Below are 18,313 nucleotides of genomic sequence, written 5' to 3'. Positions count from 1 at the left end.
TGAATGAGATTATAGGATCGCATTGAAAAATTAATTGACCAACATAATGCAACAAAAAGACTTAATCCTTACTATTATTGAGAAATCTGATTTCTTCATTAGTAATTTAACTAATAAAATAGCTAGTAGCTCAACGTTATAACGTTGTTAGCTACTACTTTAATATCCATCTATTGTTTATGAAATCTACATCTCAAAGCGTGTGATACTGTCTATGTCCATTTTTGGATGCAAATAAGTTGTCCATTCACCCAGTGTGGATGAAGAAGAACACTTGGAGCATAAGGCTTCCACCCTTGCGGGGTCGAAGGAGAATCAGATGTAAGCAGCCTTACTCCTACATGCAGAGAAGTTGCTTCGATGTTTTGAGGTCATAACCTCCACATCACTACGGAGCAATCTTACCATTGCACCAAGGCTCAATCTCTATTCACCCACTATTGATGCTAATAATACATGAAAATTGTCAAAGTATCAAGATCAATCATGCACACTCATTAGTAGATTTCAGCATGTGTGAAATTTATGTAATTCTACTTATGTTCCCCAATAGGAAACTTACAAGTGCAAATCCACATGAAATGCCAATTCTCTCAAATCTTTGTGGTCACACAAAGGGTTTTGAGCAATCTGCATCATGAATGTGTCAAAAAAGGAAAATGCATTAATGCAATTCTTTTTATTTGAGAAAGGATATTTCTTTTGAATCTTCAAGGTCATGCAAGATGTTTCTTCTAAGCTTCATGGTTTTCCTTCTAGTTTCTAGGTCGGCTCAGAGGGCCCGATCAGAATGCTTTGGACAATTTCCAAAGACATCTCACTGCATGAATGATTAGTTGGATGAATTGGTCCATGTCACATTATATTGGTCATTCATTGCCATAACAATAACCTTAATAATTTTTTTTCGGTTTTTGACTTTCAAATTTCAGTATCTTGAGAGGAGACGACGAATGCTAAGCAAACACATTGTTTCTTCCTACCCCGCTTTTTGATTGTGACCTACCATGCTCCAATACTCAAACTCCCTTTACAGAGATTTGTTATTAACCCAAAATTAAACATCCGAACTAGACATTAAAACCAAAGTAGGAAATGAAAATTTAATCTTAGGGCTCGTTTGGTTCGCAGGAAGTATTTTCTTCCTAGGAATATGATTCCTCGGAAACAGATTCCTAAAAAAAGGATGCCTAGGAAAGTACTTTTGGCATGTTTGGTTGACCATAGGAAAGTGACAAATTTCCAAAGTGCTTATGTTTGGTTGACCATCCACTTTTCTGGAAAAGTTATGTATAATTCCTATTATACCCTTAATAAAAATTAGGTCTTTAATACCTCTTTAATGCTTCTTTAATGCTGAAGAGCATTTTTGGGAAATTTCCATAGGAATACAACTTTTTCGTCTCTCTTTTTGAAAACTCCAACCAAACAAGAGGCATTTTATTACTTTCCCATTGACCACACTTTCCCCCTCCTTTTTCCGCGAACCAAACGAGCCCTTAATGGTACTAAAATGGCGCCATACACTTTAGATCTCATGGAATCTTATCTCTTCCTAAGCTTCCCTCCTCTCCTGCTTCTTTCTTCTATTCTGAAATGCTTTACTTCCCCACCCCCGAATCCCAGCCTCCACCTGCTCCTTTACTTTACTCATGCTTTGGACAACTCACAGCTACCAATTTGTTTGAACTAATCTTTGGCAAGAAAATATAGGTAGGTTTGTAGCGGTATCGGGCATCCCCAACCACCGACACCGATATGTAAAAATTGCCGCCCGGTTACATTTCGTTTGCCGCTCTCCCAGCCCGGTCCGTTGAAGAACCCGATCATCCGTGCCTAACGGGCTTGGCTCAACCGCCGTTTACCGGCGACTAAATAATGGAAAGGTCAAAAAGAGAACGGAAAATAGAGGAGGGCTTTAAGTTGAAGGCTATCAACGACGGGATCCCGTCCTCCCGCGCCTCGCAGTTTTTTTTTTACCCCTCTGGCCTCTCCGCTCCTAGGGCAAGAAAAGGGCTTCGTTTCTCGACCGCGTCTCGAGTCCAACAAAGGCCAGCGGAGATCGGCGAGGATCCCAGATGCCGCAAGGTAACTCCTCCGTGTCTTTCTCCCTCTGCCTCCCCCTCTCTTGGTCGTTGTTTTTTTTTTTTTAATTTTTGTCCTGTTTTCCGCTGAGAGAAATTTTGGGAATTTTTTGTTGGTCATGTATATGGTGTTCGGCCAGATGCCTGTGGGGTTAGAGGCTTCAAATCGTCGGGGCTGCCCCCCTGTTTCCAATCAAAAAGGAAAAGCGAAAACAGAGTAATTCCAGGGGCTCGCCCCTTGTTTCCCACCCCAAAGAAATGAAAATTAATAATCAGTGATATTGTTCCTCCCTTTCTCTGTTCCTGCGCTTTTTTTTTTTTTGATTTTTTTTGCGTTTCAGTTTCTATTTTGGAGTTTTAATTGATATCATGGAGAGGATATATCTTGATATGTTTTCTCACTGCTAGGTATAGGTCTTCATATCTGGTCTACTGATTGGTGATGGGTTATTTTTATCATGGCTTCTTTTCGATATTTTAGGTTGATTTCGATTGGGAATTTAAAGATATGTGTTTGAATCAGGTAAATGGATCTGGAATTTTCAGTTTTACGGTGGCTTTCTATTCTTTTTGTCGTGTCTCATTGTAATCTGTTTTAGGAAAATGACAACTTAATTGTTTAATTTCTCCTTATGTTTTTTATCTTGTATTGTATATTGTTTCATATTCTTTTTATGAGATCGGCTAAGCTATGCTCGAGCGTAGCAAGCCCCAATTCTGGTCGGTGTGTCTGCCATCTGTTCAACATGAGTTGTGAGGAATCCAAAGCTCTCTTATGAGCCGTTATCTGCTGCCGTTCAAAAAAAAAAAAAACAAAAAAAAAAAGAATAATTAATGAGACGAGATGGAACACGCCACCCATGCTTGTGCTCGTCCCTCGGTATAGTCACCGGCGTGCTCTGCCGACCCTCTCCCTCTCTCTCACACACTGTTTCTCTATCACAGCAGCTGCCATGGCATTCAAAAAATAGAGGAGTCATTAATTACCGGGACCCACATCCATCTGGGATGTCCACTCCATTTTTGATCCATTGGACGATCCTTAGAGACTAGGTTTATGTTTATTGCTGCAGACTAGGTGTTTATCCTGAGAGGTTTTTACTTCTTTTGGAGTAGTTAGTGCTTATTTCTTAGGAGTTTCTGTTTATTTCTAGAGAGGAATGCAAGTAAGTCGGAGCATCTATGCAGTTTTCTGTTTATTGCTTGCCTGTTTTTGTTTACTCTGAGCAGGTTTGTATTTATTTTGACTAATTAGCATTTATTCCCTCTAAACTTTGTGTTTATCCTCCAATGTTGTTGTTTACTATGAGTGAGCCCTAACTTGACCGAGGGTGGGTACTCAAGTTTTTGTTTATTTCTTTGGTATTTGTGCTCATTGCTGCAGATTAGGTGCTTATCCTTGGATATTTGTATTTATTTTGGAGTGGATGTCCAATAAAGGAGGAGAGAGCCTAGATGGGCATGGGTCCCCGTAATCAATGACTCCTCCCTTTTTTTCTTGAATGATGATGCAGTTGTTGTAATGGAAAGAGAGTGAGAGAGAGCGAGAGGACCAGAAGAGTGTGTGGGCGAGGTTTGGGAGGCATGTCCTGTCCTGTATTAATTATTCATTTTTTGGGGTGACAGCAGTTAACGGCTAATGGGAGAGCTTTGGATTCCTCATGATCTGCGCCGAACGGATGGCAGATAGGCCAACTGGATTTGGGGCTTGCTACACTCGAGTGTAGCGTAGTCAATCTCTTTTTTATATTGTAATAACATACTAGTCTTATTATTATTATCATGCTAGTAATTTTTAACATACTAGTATTGCTTCTATGATCATGGTAGTATGTAGTAACATACTAGCAAGACTACTGTTGTTATACTAGCAATATTGATATGATTTCTATAGCTTGCTATTATTTCTTTTACCGTTAGTTTCTATTTTACCATTGCTAACATGTCTTTGGATCAAACACTATTGATAGTTTGTTGAGAACATTGCAAATTCTAATAAAAAATTGAGATATTTGAATGTATGAATTAATTTGTTTCTTACCTGATCACCTGGGCTATCACTTAGGCTATACTAAAGTTTATCACCAGGGTCCCCTGGGCTATTTGACAAGGACTCCACTGACACAGTATAAAAAAACCACCCTCATGCAAAGATACACAGTGTCTGTATTGTACTGACTCCTGACTGATTGGGACTTCAAATAACATGTAGCAGTTGATGTGATGCTGTTATGCCAGATACTTTAAAACTTCAGTTATATAGTATTCTTTAATTCATAATTCCACACCCACTTCCTGGATGTTTCCATGTTCAGATTGTTTAAATTTTGAGAGACCCACTTTATCTCCCGCACTTACAAGAATCCGCTATTTATATTATGCACTATTTTTTGACTAATGGTAAAGGTGAAAATTGGAAGGGAAAACATTCTGAAAGCTTTAAAATTTTATAAATCTTTATCAAGATATCATTTTGTTGTCATGATGACATTTATATATATCCGTAAATGAATCGCTGGTCTCTAACACATTAATTCTTGATTGACACAACCCTTGTTTTGGTTTACCTGGTCCAGGGGTCCAAAATGTTTTCTTCTTTATCAGCTGGAGATTAAAAGTAAAAAAAACTTGGTAAATGAAAAGGGAAAAGCAAATCTCTTTCCCCTTTTTTATTTTATTAATGTAATATTTTCTTTCTTGTATCTAGTTTGCTGTGGTTTCCCTTTATAAGTAAATTTATTATTGTAGTATGATATTCGTTTTGGAAACAATGGGCCGGTATAGTTTGGTAGTTGACTGCATTTGCCTTTCCTTTACACCTGAAATTACATGTCTGATATCAAATGTAAAGTTCGTTGTTTCTTAAAAGAAAAAATGTTTGTTTTCTCTTTTTGAGCATGTTAATTTTTGGAATATATTTTGACAAACAATTGTGAATATTGATTTTATTAGTTTCCACCATTATCTTTGTTGGATTCCACTTTATGGTTTCCCCCATTCCCCCCTTTTGAATTGAAGGTTCATGCCCTCTATCTACTTCCCTCTCCTTTTTTGTTGCAGTATGGTGAAAACAAGTTCTTCCAATCACTAGCTGTCATCTCCAGTTTAGTCCACCAGTTTTTTGCTTCCTATGTTGGATAGGTTTGGTTGAAGAAAATGTGGTAGAAAAGCCTTTTCTTTTAGATGAAGGCAAAACCTTTTAAATTTGTCTTTTATTTTGAAACTCTTTGCTGAAGTAGCTCATTTCCTATCAACTCAACTAGTTTATATACACTATCCCTGATGTTCATGAGGGTTGGTATGCATATGTGTTGATTGGAACTGGTTTTCTTCTGGGAGTTTGCATGCATGATTCCCATGTCTTTTGGCAATCATGTCGTTGTAGTTTCCTCAGATGGCAGTATCAATTCTACATCAGCTCTTATGTTTCTAAATAATGCTAGATGCATATTCTTTGTTTGACTATTGACAGGATGGATTATTGGTTTGTCTCTGTTGTTGATACATATAGTTTTTGATGATTGAATTTTGGCAGATGAAAAAAGTAGAAAGTGGATACAATCAGATGATTAAATTTTTGCAAAATTTAATTTCAAATGATTTAAATTTGGTTTCCTGATAATATTTTAACTGTGATGCAGAAACTTTCAGTGATCAAAATTTTCTTAGATAATTGGTTCATGACATTCCTATATATTCTCTGTGCACTATAGCATGCGATCATATAGAATGTCAAGGGGTGATTCCCAACCAAGAACTCTGCCTGGAAAGAGAACTCTTGAAAGGTGCAAAAGCAAAGGCACTGTTGAGAATGTGGAGATCATTGATGTTGACAAAGGTAAAAGTGATGTGGTCATCATTGAAGTTCCAGAGAGTTCCCATCAGAAGTCTAGATGTTTTAGGGCAAAAAAAAGAGATAGTTGTGCTAGTGTGATTAGTATTGATGATGAAGAGGAAGGTATTGATAAAAATATTAGTAATGCACATTATGCTGCCACAAGCAGCACTTTTCGCCCCTTCTCCAGCAATTCTCCATTGTCTGAAGAATCAGATTGTGATGAATGCCTAATTTTTGTTGGAGAGAGAACTTTCCCATCTAAATTTACTGGAAAAGTGAAAATGCACCCTAAATGTGGTTCTTCTAGAAATCGTTATGGTCTAGATCCTGCCTCAGACAGTGGTGCATCTGATAGTGGTAGTTCTGGATTTTGCACTTCTGAAGGAAACAGTTTGGAAAGTGACAGCTCTGATTGTGAGATTATGGAAGATATCTCTGGTGAGATCCGTGAACAGTGGGAAAGAGCTGCTTTGAGGCGAAAAATGTCACAGAGGAGCCAATTTGGTTCAGAGGATCAGGCTAGTGCTTCAGGATCTAGTGCTGATCCTGGATTTCAGTCAGATCAAGCCACTCAAAATATGGTTAATGTAGAAAGTATAAATGAGTCTGACAAGGAATACTCAAAGCATTTTGGAGAAGTACCTGGCGAATGTGGTCCAAGCAGTTCAAGTAATGGAAAGAACTCTTCTTCTAGGATGGCTAATGCTGACGAACTGACTGAAGATTCTCTTCAGGGTATTAAGGAGAACAACTCTGCTGCAAATACAGTTCCTTCTGGCATAAGTCATGATGGGCCTGGTTTTCAGAAGGAAGAACTGATTTCAGAGGAATGTTCACACAGAGCACAGTCCTCTGATGAAACCTACTTTAATCGTAAAAGTAACCGTTTTCGGGACTTCGAAATGGAAGATTCCATACATGTTAGGGATGAGGATTTTGATTTTCTGGATAAAGACAAACAAATTCCTGTAGAAACTTGTTATGGTACAGCTGAACTTAGGGGTGGAACCATGTTCCAGGATGCAGTGAGTCCTTATTCTGTAATTCCACACAAAGCTAGCGATGGTAATGCTCTATTTTCTGATAGTGTTGGTTTACAGGACAGGAAGGAGCATGCCTCTGAAGAACAACCTTCACGTCACACCCAATCACCAGTTGACCCTGTTATTAGTCATGAAATTGCTGCTCAGGAGAAAGAGGACAAGAAGGAACATAGCCCTGGAGAACAACCTTCATGTCAGACCCAATCGTCGCATGATTTTGTTGTCAATCATGAACTCGCTGCTCAAGTGAAAGAGAAGTTATATCCTGAACGAACTGTTCTGTTCAATGACCAATCAACAGATAAACCACAAAATGATTTTGGAAATCAGAGCTTCTGTCATAGCAAGGAAGGCACTCTTGAAGAACCAATTTGCAATCCTCATGCAGAAAGTGGAGCAACTGGGATATGCCCCTTATATAGGAGACCTGACTTATCTCATATTCAGAATGGTCTAATTTGGGAACGCGAAAAGCACAAGGAATCTGATGAGTATAGACATGCTGATGAAGAAGAATGGGCATCCAGGCAGCGGGTGCTACAGATTCAGGTTTAACATGTACTTATAAAAAAAACATCAGTTTCATGTTAACTTGGTTTTATGTCTTATATTTCTGGATATGGTTAATTTTTGTCTGCATCAATTTGTTAGAACAACCAGGTTTTTAGTGTTACCTCCAAGCCAAATGCAAATGTTGTCATGTGTTCATCTATCCTGAGCTCTTTTGGGTAATTAATGGCAAATATTTCGTCCTGAAGTGCTCCATGAGAGTGCCAAAACCTTTATAGGAAAGTGAAAATATTGAGAATGCATGTTTATATCTGTTCACAACGTAACTTCAAAGTATTATTGATGTTGGACCATTTGTTCTGTTCCTTGTTTTTGTCAGACTTTCCTATTTATGTGATAATTGAAGCAAGAGCAGATCTGCATGATCAAAAGTAGAAACTATTGCTGTCTTTTTTATGACTTGGTATATTGCACATGCTAATGCACATCCAAAGAAAGGTAATGATTTATGACTTAGAAACATAAGTATGTTGAAAACATACCAATTGAAATGATTTAAAATATTTATTTTAAAATATCAATAATTAAATCACAGAATTAGTTAAGAGTATCTATAAGTCTAAAGCAATTTATGAAGACCTCTCAATCCTCTCGCATCATTGACAATAGTTATCAATGGTTTGGTGGGGATATTTTCTTGCCTGTAACCAATACTCCTATAATGATAAAAAAGCTGAAGTTGATTAGTTTCATGCGTTAGAGGAATGACAAAGATTGCCTTTTTATGAAAAAGCTCTGGGGCAATGATTTTTAAGTAATGCAATCTCTTGTGAAAGGTGTGAAATCCTGAGCTTGCATGACTGGCTAGATTAAAAGCATGGGTTCCATGCAAAGTATGAGAACTGAGAAAAGACAGGTGGGAAAATAGAATTTGAGAGAGATGATGGGTTGTGATGAAAAATCTAGAACTCGTGATATATTATTGTGCTGGTTGCATAGACTTTGCTCAGTCTAAGTTACTGCACTGAGACTCTCAAATCTAGTTTGAGACTCAACCCTTCTAGGATAGGCTTTAGAACTCTCTCTTTTTTGTAAGAAAAAAGAAAAAATAGTATTTCTATAGTAAGTAAAATTAGATTATAGAACCTTGTATATGACTATAGATCAAGGGCAAGATCACAATTGAAGATGAAACCACATCCAAACAGGAAAATCTTATATACTTTTATTCAAGTAACCTTGTAATTTCTATTAAAAAAAGTCATGAAAATAAACAGTAAAAACAAATAAGGGCATTTTTGGAATGAAAAAATAGGGAAATGTTGGTGCTTTAATATAGTGTTTAGATTTAATTGGTTTTATTATTAATTAGGGGAACATAGTACCCAGTTCTTTGGTTAACTAGCATTTTATGTTTAATCCTTTCACTTTACTATTTTATGTTGGATCCGTTTAATGTCTTGCATATAGTTATGCCTGTTTCTGAATATAGTTGACTGTTTTGTACATAATTGTGCTCAAGTGTGTAGAAGGCCTGAGACTAAACGTAAAAGGGTGATCAAAATTGAGGAGTATAGGTAAAATTTCTAAGGAACCTACTGGCATGGGTAAAATTGAAGGGTATGGAATTAAATGTCATTTATTAATGTTGCATGTTGCAAAACAGCACCTACTGGTATAACCTAGTGGCACTACAAGCACAATGTAATTGGAGTTCATATGTTTGATCCATATTCTGGCTCATGTTAACTTGCACAATGGTTTGCAGGGTACAAAAGTGGCATGTATTTCTTTATGTGATCAGTATTGAATGTTGACTATCAACTACTGGATCATCACCTATGTCTTGGGTCATAAAATTTTCTTGGCGTAGTCTTTTTTTCTGATTTTTTTATTAGTACATTTTCTACTATCTAGAGTTGTGTTTTCTGCCAACTGAATAGGAAAATGGGGCATTGTTCTCGTGTACATTCATGATGCACACCACATTTTCTTCTGAAAAATATACTTTACAAGTGCTGTCACTTGAGCTTCTGCTGAATTTCTCTATATCTTTCTCCCCTCCTTTCTTGTTCCCTTTTCATCTGGTGGTGTAGTATTTTCTCTCTGTTTTTCCCCCTTTTAATTAACATGAGTGTTAAGCTCTTGAAAGATTATAATTGCCCTTAAAAATGATATATAGAAGAAACCTGTGTCATCTTTAAATTCTTTTATAATTGGGTTTCCTTTATCATCTACATAATTTTCTGTTGCATCTAACTTATCCTCAAATATGTCTTTTCTGATCTTAATTTGTCCATGTCATTATTATTCTTTATATTCCTCTTTTTAATGCAAGTTAGCATAACTATGCATGGTAATGCACCTGCCGTTGAAAAATTAACTTTACATTAGCACCCATCTTATTAAAAGATACTTGTTCAGCATATTGCATAAACCATGTCCTTTTGCTTCTATGTTGTAGTTTCCCTTCCTCTCTACCTTGGTATTTTTCTTGTTTAGGACCCTAAACCTGTGTGTGTGTGTGTGATGTTTAATGTTCATATCTACTTTAGAAACTCTACCCTCTGGAATGGTCAAGTTGATCCTAATATTTGCAGTCTAGGTGTGATGTTTTGTCTGGTTGGGTCCTCCTCGCCTTTAGATGTTGTAACATATAAAGAATTGACAATCTAAGTCTGGACTACGGGATCTTATCTAAAAAGAACTATATTATGATTGTGAAAATCAAACATGTAGATTCTTTTACAAGTTTTGTCATGTTTTGATGAAGTAATTATGGATATTTTTTTTGAAACATTTTATTGTCAATAATTTGAAGCAAGGATTGTTGAACTGGTGCCAAACCAGCCGTTCGGAGCATACCGAATTGGATTGGTCAGATATTGGCACGGTTCAGCTATTACATTTGAAATGTTTAAGGAGTGATGATTCGAGAGAGAGACGGTTTGAGAGAGCAATGGTTCTCTTTTTTCTTCTTGTGGGGTATATGAGGGCTCTTGGTCTCGCGATGCTTCGAGAGAGCGATGGCACACTCCCCTGTTTGAGGGTGTGATGGCATCGATGCTGCTTCTCTCATTCACCAGTAAATCCTCCTTCCTCTCCCTTCCCTCCTTTCTCTCTCTCTCAATGGAGAACAAAGAGAAAACACTAGATTCACTCCCTTAGGGTTTCGTCTCCTTGTCGATGGCTGCTGTCCTTCTCCCTAGTTGTGGACCATGGTATTCTCTCCCCCCTTCCTCTCCCTTTCCTTCCCTCCCTTCCTCCCTCTCTTTTTCTCTCTCCCTCTCTCTCGCTCTCTTCCTTCTCCCTCTCCCCCCTCCCTCTCCGACTCTCCGTATGTCGGTACACCTCGGAACAGCGTGATATGGACTGTACCATGTTGAACTGGTCGCCGGCTGGTATCCCTTCGGTACCGGTCTAGTGAACCTTGGTTTGAAGTAAAACTTGTTCAACTTGTGGCTTAATTTTAAATTGCAAACAAGGTGCCTACTACCATTTAACAACTTCTTAACATGCAGAATTATGCATTCAATCAGCTTGATTCATGATCCTTTTAGTGAACATAGAAAATGATGCATTTTCTTGGTGGGTTAGATGTAAATGCTCATAATCACCACTTCATCACCTACCTTCAGTGACATCTATGGCAAAGTTATTAAAGGCTCAAGGATACCTAGGCACAGCGTAAGCATGAGGCCCAAAGAAAGCGAGGCTCACATGTGTGTGCACGTGCCTTTGCGCATGTCTATCTTTGTATTAGACATATCAAACAATAAAAATAACACAAATGCCACACAAATCCTAATCTTAGTGGTTGGAATCACTGGGTTTGGAATTTTCTCTTAATCTTTATCGATCACCCAGTTCTTAAGTCTTTTCTTACTAAAATGATTCTAAGATATCTACTTTCATGCGCCTGCACTTGTACCCACTCTGCATCTGCCCTCAATTCTTGCACCTAAGGTTGACATGCAAATACAAAATTTAATTCTAGCCACATCCGCAAACAGTCACGAAAATGCAAATACAAACATGCAACACATCCACACCAATAGTCATTATAGAACACCACAGACATAGCACCGCTATAACCATCCATAGCCATATGCAGACCCACACAACATGCACAATCACAAATGGACACCCTTTTTGCGCCTTAGCAAGGTGCACATATAGTGTGTTTTTTGTTTATCTAGATAAAATTACCAAATTTTGAGATAGGTGAGATGTTGAGGTTGTGCTAGGTTGTGCTGTGTGCGTTAGGCGTGCCCTAGGTGCGCTTTTAACAATGTGCTTGTGCTACTTTAGTGAAAGAGTCTTTCCACAATCTTCCTATATCTATCCATAAGGTGATGACAGAAATTTATTTGAAATAGGTAGTTATATAACCATATTTCCTCTCTATTATGAGATTGTTGTATAAGCCTTTGAGGTGTAAGAGAAATTTCCTAAGACAAAAATAAGGTTGTATGGATTAGAATGTTGTGGCATTAAAGAGGGCTCATGGACATATGGTGAGTGTGACTATTATGGCAGTGCTTAAGTTGTAGTGCAGTACAACAAGAGAAGTATGCCACAACAAGAGAAGTACATTAAAAGGAACAGAAAAATTTCATGTTTGAGGAATATTATATGAATCAAATAAGATGGTATAAGAATGTGTGATAATGTGGAAGCACTTGTAAGCAGTGCAGATGCTGGTTTCATTTTGAAATTGAATGTTCAAAGAGTTAGATGAGAAAGCTTAGGTTTGCAAATTGAAATCGTGAGAAATGTTTTGGACATGTTGGAATATGTGTCCCTTAATGAAATGAACATATATGGCCGTGTTATTGCATTTTGTATCACCATTTATTTTACAAGGTGTGTTTGTAGAAAGCTCATTCTGTGTATGAAGAAAGCTTGTTCCATATGTTAGAGAAGATCATTCTATCGCTAAGTACACCAACATGGGCGTTGAAATAATGAAGTTATATTTTGATTTCTACTCTGACTGTGTGTCAACAAATAGGGCAAGCTCTTCATAAACAACTTGAGCATGGAGCTTGTTTAACCTTGTTTGACCAGGAGCAGCCCAAACTCAAGCTTCACATTAAGGCTTCATAAAAGTCTAAGCTCGAATAGTCCCAGACTAACACGCAGCTGGAAGCTAGTTTCAGTTTGATTATAAGCTCGTATGAGTTCCTTAGCCAAGCTTGTAAATTTTTAACTCAGCTTGGCTCAAGCTTGGGTTCAATCTGATACCATCCTTTGATATGGCAAGTCAAGCCTGAACAATTCAATCTTGGGCTTCTTTGCAGCCCTGCAAGGGAATCAAGGGCGAGGGGATGATGTCATGTGATGTTTGAAACCGAAATCTGCAAAAATTGTGTTAATGGTCTTTAGAGAAAAATGCCACTTCATTCAAGACCATTTTCTGAATAAGAAGACAATCAATTAGTACCTCATCTATGACATATATTTTGAAGAGATAAATTACGGACAGCTGCAAATAGTTTATAGTGATGTGTCAAACTTAACTGAAATAATTGAAATTAAGAGTTGCTGATCATGGTTGTGTCCATGAGTGAGCCTTTTCTAGTTCATGTGTAGAGAAAAAAGGGTTGAGGGGGTCCAAAAGAGAGAAGTTCAAAAAAGGGGAAGAGCTATGCCCTAGTAGTGATCAAAGCATGATCATAAAGATCAAAATTGTAAAGGGAGAGGTGCTATCCTTGTGTTTTCTATCACTTTGAGATTGTTACCTCTTTCATTATTTAATTAGTCTGTACTTACCGTTCTGCTTGATTTTAACTGATCTTGTTGCCTTTTGCAGGCAGAAGAAGCACAAAGGTTGCGGAAGAAAAGAAAGGCTGAAAATTCGCGTCTAATGGAAATGGAGAAGAGGCAAAAGCAGCGTCTAGAAGAAATTCGGGAATCGCAAAAAAAGGTTTGGAAATACTATTTACCATGACCTTGTACGAGTACTACTATCTTTCATGTTTCTTATTTCTTTTCATGTATAACCTATTTATTTGATTTGTTAATCTTGTCCTTGGTAAGTTGCTAAATAGGATGCAACAATTCATTTTTTGCCGCTGCTTCCCTTTTATGTTCTTTTGCTGGTTTTCAATATTGTACATGCTAATTTTAGGATGAGGAAATTATACATCTGAAAGAAAAGCTTCGTGCTGAAGTAAGGAAGGAGCTTGACAAAATGGAAGGGAGATACAGAGACATGGCTTCTCTTTTGCGTGGATTAGGCATCCATGTTGAAGGGGGTCTTTTTCCCTTATCATGTGAGGTGTGTTACATATTTTGTTATGATTGAAATATTTAACTAGAGATTTTCCGATCATATTAGATAAATGCTTTTAGTAATATGTCTTGAAAATGTAGAAGGCAGAGATGTAATTTATGGATTTTTTTTGTCATTACTCAATGATTATTAGGTTCTTGTGATGGTTCTGGTTGTCACTTTTCCACCTAGTTGATGTATTGGTATCAGACACCTAGGAAAATCCATTTGGTTTTTTGAAGAAGGGTTTTTAGTTTATGAAGAATCTTGAATTTGTAAGAAAATTTTTTTAAATCTTACAAACTGTTCACCATAATCTCCAGCAGTCAAATTGATAGTGTCATGCCTAAGAAACATAAAGCATATCCATTGGAACACTTGGAGATCATTTCTTAGACAGTAATCATCTTTTCTTAGAGTCCATATGTGTTCATATTCTGAGAAATTCTGGTGTATCTATAAGTCACTCTTGTTTTTTCTTTCTTTATTTATTTTTTAAAATTTATTAGCATACCAAATTGTAGATAATTTATAAATCTGTGTCAATTCTCGTTATTATCATTATTTTGTAAGTACATATCAACCTCAAATTTAGATTATCGACCTTAAAATTACTTTAAGTGCTAATGAAAACTTAAAATGTTCATATCCCTTTATAGTGACCTAATTCTATGGTATTAGAGAATTTAGTCTGAAAAAACTGATTCACAATATTGTTTGTTCACATTATTGTTTAGACAGGTTCTTATACAATGTCCAGTAGTATTCTGCCTTTCCCTTTTTTTCCTATTCTTTTAGAGCTTTATTAGCTCTACTTTGTGGGGTTATTTTGGTTTATTGGAGTGAAGGGCTACTCTAGGATGTTATTTATTGCTTTTTCGTGTTATGTTTCGTTTAGAAATATTGAACATGTTTTTGGAAGTTGTATTTTGCTATCTATATTTGAATTTTAAAGCTACTAAAGGTTTCGGTTGTTTTTTATTTGTTTTTATTTAAAAACATGGTTATGTAAAGTGGTATGCTGATCTGATGTGAAATGTGATATCTAGTATACAAGACAATTATGATTTTTGACATTGAAACTTGAATAACCAATCATATAATGCTTGTATTGTCTTCATATAGTATATGTTTTTAATATATTTATTTGAACTTTTTCAAATTAGCACCTTGATTTCTTCAGATGAGCGCCTTTGTGGTGCGTAGCACCTCAGGCGATATAGGGGTCCTGTCACCTTAAGGATACATCTTGCTTTTGACAATTATTTTGGAGAGTATGATGCACTGAACTACTATTTTGGCACATAGACCACTCCCAGCCAACCAAACAAAATAGAACCAAGTGGCTAAAATTGTGTACATGTTTCGTCTTCTTTTGATCAATGACTTTAGCAAGGCTCTTATTAGTAGTCTAAGGAAACTTTTCATTTTAAGCTTATGGATTTAGTTTGATAGCTTGAAAGCCTGACCATGTTAAGACATATATGGTGAATATGATATCAAGACATTCACTTGTATGTACACAAGTTTTCTTGCTGTTTTGCTTCCACAACAGGATATTTTTCTCTGTTGTTTATTCTATGGGCAGTGTTTGTCAAGCATCTTATGGTATTAATGTAATGAGAAACAATCTTGATTGGATTTTAAAGAGGTTTAGGTCTTATATTGTGGCTAGATCTTGGAAACTATGCCGAAGGTAGTTCTTGTCAACTCTATGATTGATGATAGGGGCCCAATGTCGTAAAGATTGTGATCGGATGGTAAATTGCAGGGAGGGTTAGATTGGATTGTGGATCATAAGATATTTTCCAGATCTTTTAAGAAATATACGGTAAAATATAAAAAATTGAAAAGTAAGTAGCTAGGAACAACAAGAGGAGAAATCTGATTATCAGCAGGATATCTGATGTTTAACTGAAGTATTTAGCACAGAAAAGAAAGAAAACATGGTTGAGTTTCCTTAAAACAAGGAAACTAGGTTGAGGGGAGTTGTAGAGAAAGAGAATCAATAGAAGAATGAGAAAGAGGGGAAAAGGGCCCTACATCAAGTTTTTTATTAATCGGATAATCCGATTAAAACCATTAGATCTGCCACTGTTTCGCATCTGATTTTTAGAGCTGAAACAACTTCGTCTATTATTTTCTTTTAAGCAGTAGATCAGTGTTTAAATCAGATGCTGATTGCTGTATAGTTGTGTGAAACAGGTTGAAGATTGCTGTATAGTTCCCAAAACTTGCAGCATGTTTATATTGTGTAGTCTTAAATCCTAATGAGGCTTCATCACATTTCCTCTAGCAAAAGAGCTTAATCTGATGGAAAAACACAGAAACCCCTAGTATCATCAGAGAAAACAAGAGATAAAACATTGAGAAGTACTGGTAAAATTCACAAATGTATGATTGTCATAGGCTTTTGTGCTACTTGTTTATGGTAAGGTAAAGGTTTTTTATATTTTTTTTCTGGGTGTCCTGTGCGAATATAACATGACGCACGTGGCATGCACGAGACACCATGACATGGCTCTGATTGTGGTTTGCTTGGTTCCACTTAAAAGTTTTTCAGTTCTTGTGTTTGTAGTCAAAAGTCCCATGTCTTGTCGTGGCCAACTCAATCCTATTGCTGATGAACTGGCAAAAACCAAACCATAGAAACAAAGAAACAGACAAGAGTAGAGATCTCTTGACAAACTTATCTCAGCTGCGCCTCGAGTCTTTCTTGAGTCGTGGTAGTTGTTTCTTCGCTCCCTTAAGTCCTGAGTCTTTGTTTTCTGGCAGGTTAATGCTGCCTATAAACAAGCATTGTTGAGATTCCATCCAGACAGAGCGTCAAGGACTGATATTCGTCAACAGGTTGAAGCAGAGGAAACATTTAAACTGATTTCACGTTTGAAAGAACAGCTGCTGCCTGTAGCATAATTGGATAGGTAAACATCTTACAATGCCATTTTTACCGGTGTGGTGCCATCTGACAAAGTGCCAGCACTGTTGTGGTGGGGGGCCTGCTGCTCTTCTATTTCGGGTTCTTCTCTAGCGGATGACTACATGCACATCGAATCTCGTATATAAGATTATAATGAAAGAATCTTGTATCTGTTATTTTAATACCTGATGTTTTTAGAATTTTCATCTTGATACATATTTAAGGTTCTTTTTTTTTCTTTTTTGTGGTTTTCTCATTCGTGGAGGTTTCTTGATCAAAGGCAGCATGAATTAGTCATTTTTTGTCTTGTAAATACTGCAAACCTGGCTTAATTCTAATGAAGGGACCTTTGTTGCCTTTTAGGAAGAGACAACAAGCAATACATGAGTTCTTTAGCCGACCTGCATAATTTTGCAACTGCAGAATTCATATGTAGGTTCAACATGTGTCTTGGCAAACTTCATCGTTTATTCCCCATTCTTCTCGTATTTGTCTGAAATTGCCAGTTCTACTGAAAGGTGACAGTTCGGAACCAATCTTGTTAAGATCTATTGTTATTGAGGCGAATGTGCATAATGTTCTTTTGCATATTACGATAGGCAAAAGAAGAAATGCAAATGGCTAATAGTTGTGTTGGTAGAAAGCTATGTTGGAGGCTGAGCAGAAGGTGGTTTGGAAAGTGGCTTGGTGAGTTTGATGATGAAACATAGAACCAGCAAAACGTGGAACGAAGAATGCCGAGCTGATCTTGCTTTTCTGCCAGACAGGTGTATTTTCTTATCTGGAGGCTAATCAGCTTTCAGCCGGCTTGGCAGTCACAAATCTAACAGGGATAGCAGTGGGGGAAGAGATGAAAGCTGTTGGAGAGTTGGGAATTGATGAGGGGACGCAAAGACTAGGAGGCCTTCAAAGGGAGGCAAATCCATCATGATCCCTCGCCGGAGAAGCAGATTGTAGTTGTTGCTGCTGTTGCTGCGGCTGAACTCTGTTTCTAATTTTCCAATGAGGCAAACTTTTTGAGGACCGTCATTTATTTATCTTTGCCTCCTTTCCAAAGCTGTGCTCGTTCCATCAAGCGTTCAGCTACAAGTGAATCATCTCTACAACTAAGACTTTCAGCCACAGCTGAATCATTTGTAACACTAGTGAGACCGCCAGTCACACAAGTGGCGGGTGGTTGGGTCTGTGAAACGGACTCATGAACCTGGATGAAGTGGCTGGACTTTGAGGAGTCCTGCTTCTTATGGCAAGCATTCTTCTTCTTCATGGAGTGTCTGCAAAATTAATATTGAATTTGTGTAGGCTCCTGGTTTCCTGTTTTTGTTAGGACTCGTGAATACTATATTAACTAATGGAATTGTGAATTACCTAGAGTTCAGGGAATAGAGGACGCTTATTTAAGACCAACTGGAACGACATTCTTACCGGGAAGCATGCTGCACCAATTGGCTAATAAATTTATGCTGTATCTTGCCAACTTGCATGGCTTCATCGTGTTGGAAAACACGAGTGAGAGCACACATGTGAATGTTACATGCGAAAGGTTTCAAGTTTGAAAAATGTGAGAGGGTTCCTACTAGCTCAGTTACGAAAGTTGTGGCATGCTAGTCTCTGAGTCCCTCTCTCAACCCCTATTTTAAC

The 18,313-nt window shown here is 37.3% G+C and overlaps 1 protein-coding gene across 18 annotated transcripts; it reads left to right on the top strand.

Moving 5' to 3' along the window:
- Positions 1–1,900: 1,900 nt before the first annotated feature.
- On the top strand, positions 1,901–18,055 carry LOC103717926 (uncharacterized). 18 transcript variants are annotated; one of them, XR_015976275.1, is made up of 9 exons: positions 1,901–2,088; positions 2,225–2,301; positions 5,726–7,514; positions 13,291–13,404; positions 13,609–13,758; positions 16,528–16,676; positions 17,036–17,190; positions 17,272–17,359; positions 17,440–18,055. XR_015976275.1 is itself a non-coding variant. In XM_088718150.1 (8 exons), the coding sequence occupies exons 3-7, from the start codon at positions 5,799–5,801 to the stop codon at positions 16,666–16,668; spliced, it is 2,046 nt and encodes a 681-aa protein (XP_088574276.1). In that variant the 5' UTR covers positions 1,948–2,088; positions 2,225–2,301; positions 5,726–5,798; the 3' UTR covers positions 16,669–16,676; positions 17,036–18,055. The 18 variants fall into 18 exon arrangements, 11 of the variants coding, with proteins under 11 accessions (XP_088574260.1, XP_088574269.1, XP_088574285.1 ...); XR_015976274.1 differs by adding an exon at positions 2,493–2,607 and having other exon boundaries at positions 1,948–2,088; positions 17,272–18,055; XR_015976282.1 differs by lacking the exon at positions 16,528–16,676.
- The last annotated feature ends 258 nt before the right edge of the window (positions 18,056–18,313 follow it).

The sequence above is a fragment of the Phoenix dactylifera genome, chromosome 1 (assembly GCF_051530095.1).
Source record: "Phoenix dactylifera cultivar Ajwa chromosome 1, Ajwa_hap1_PhDact_Kaust_v1.1, whole genome shotgun sequence".
NCBI classification, from domain to species: domain Eukaryota; kingdom Viridiplantae; phylum Streptophyta; class Magnoliopsida; order Arecales; family Arecaceae; genus Phoenix; species Phoenix dactylifera.
Note: the sequence above shows the minus strand (reverse complement) of the source record. Positions and strands in the feature narration are given on the sequence as shown.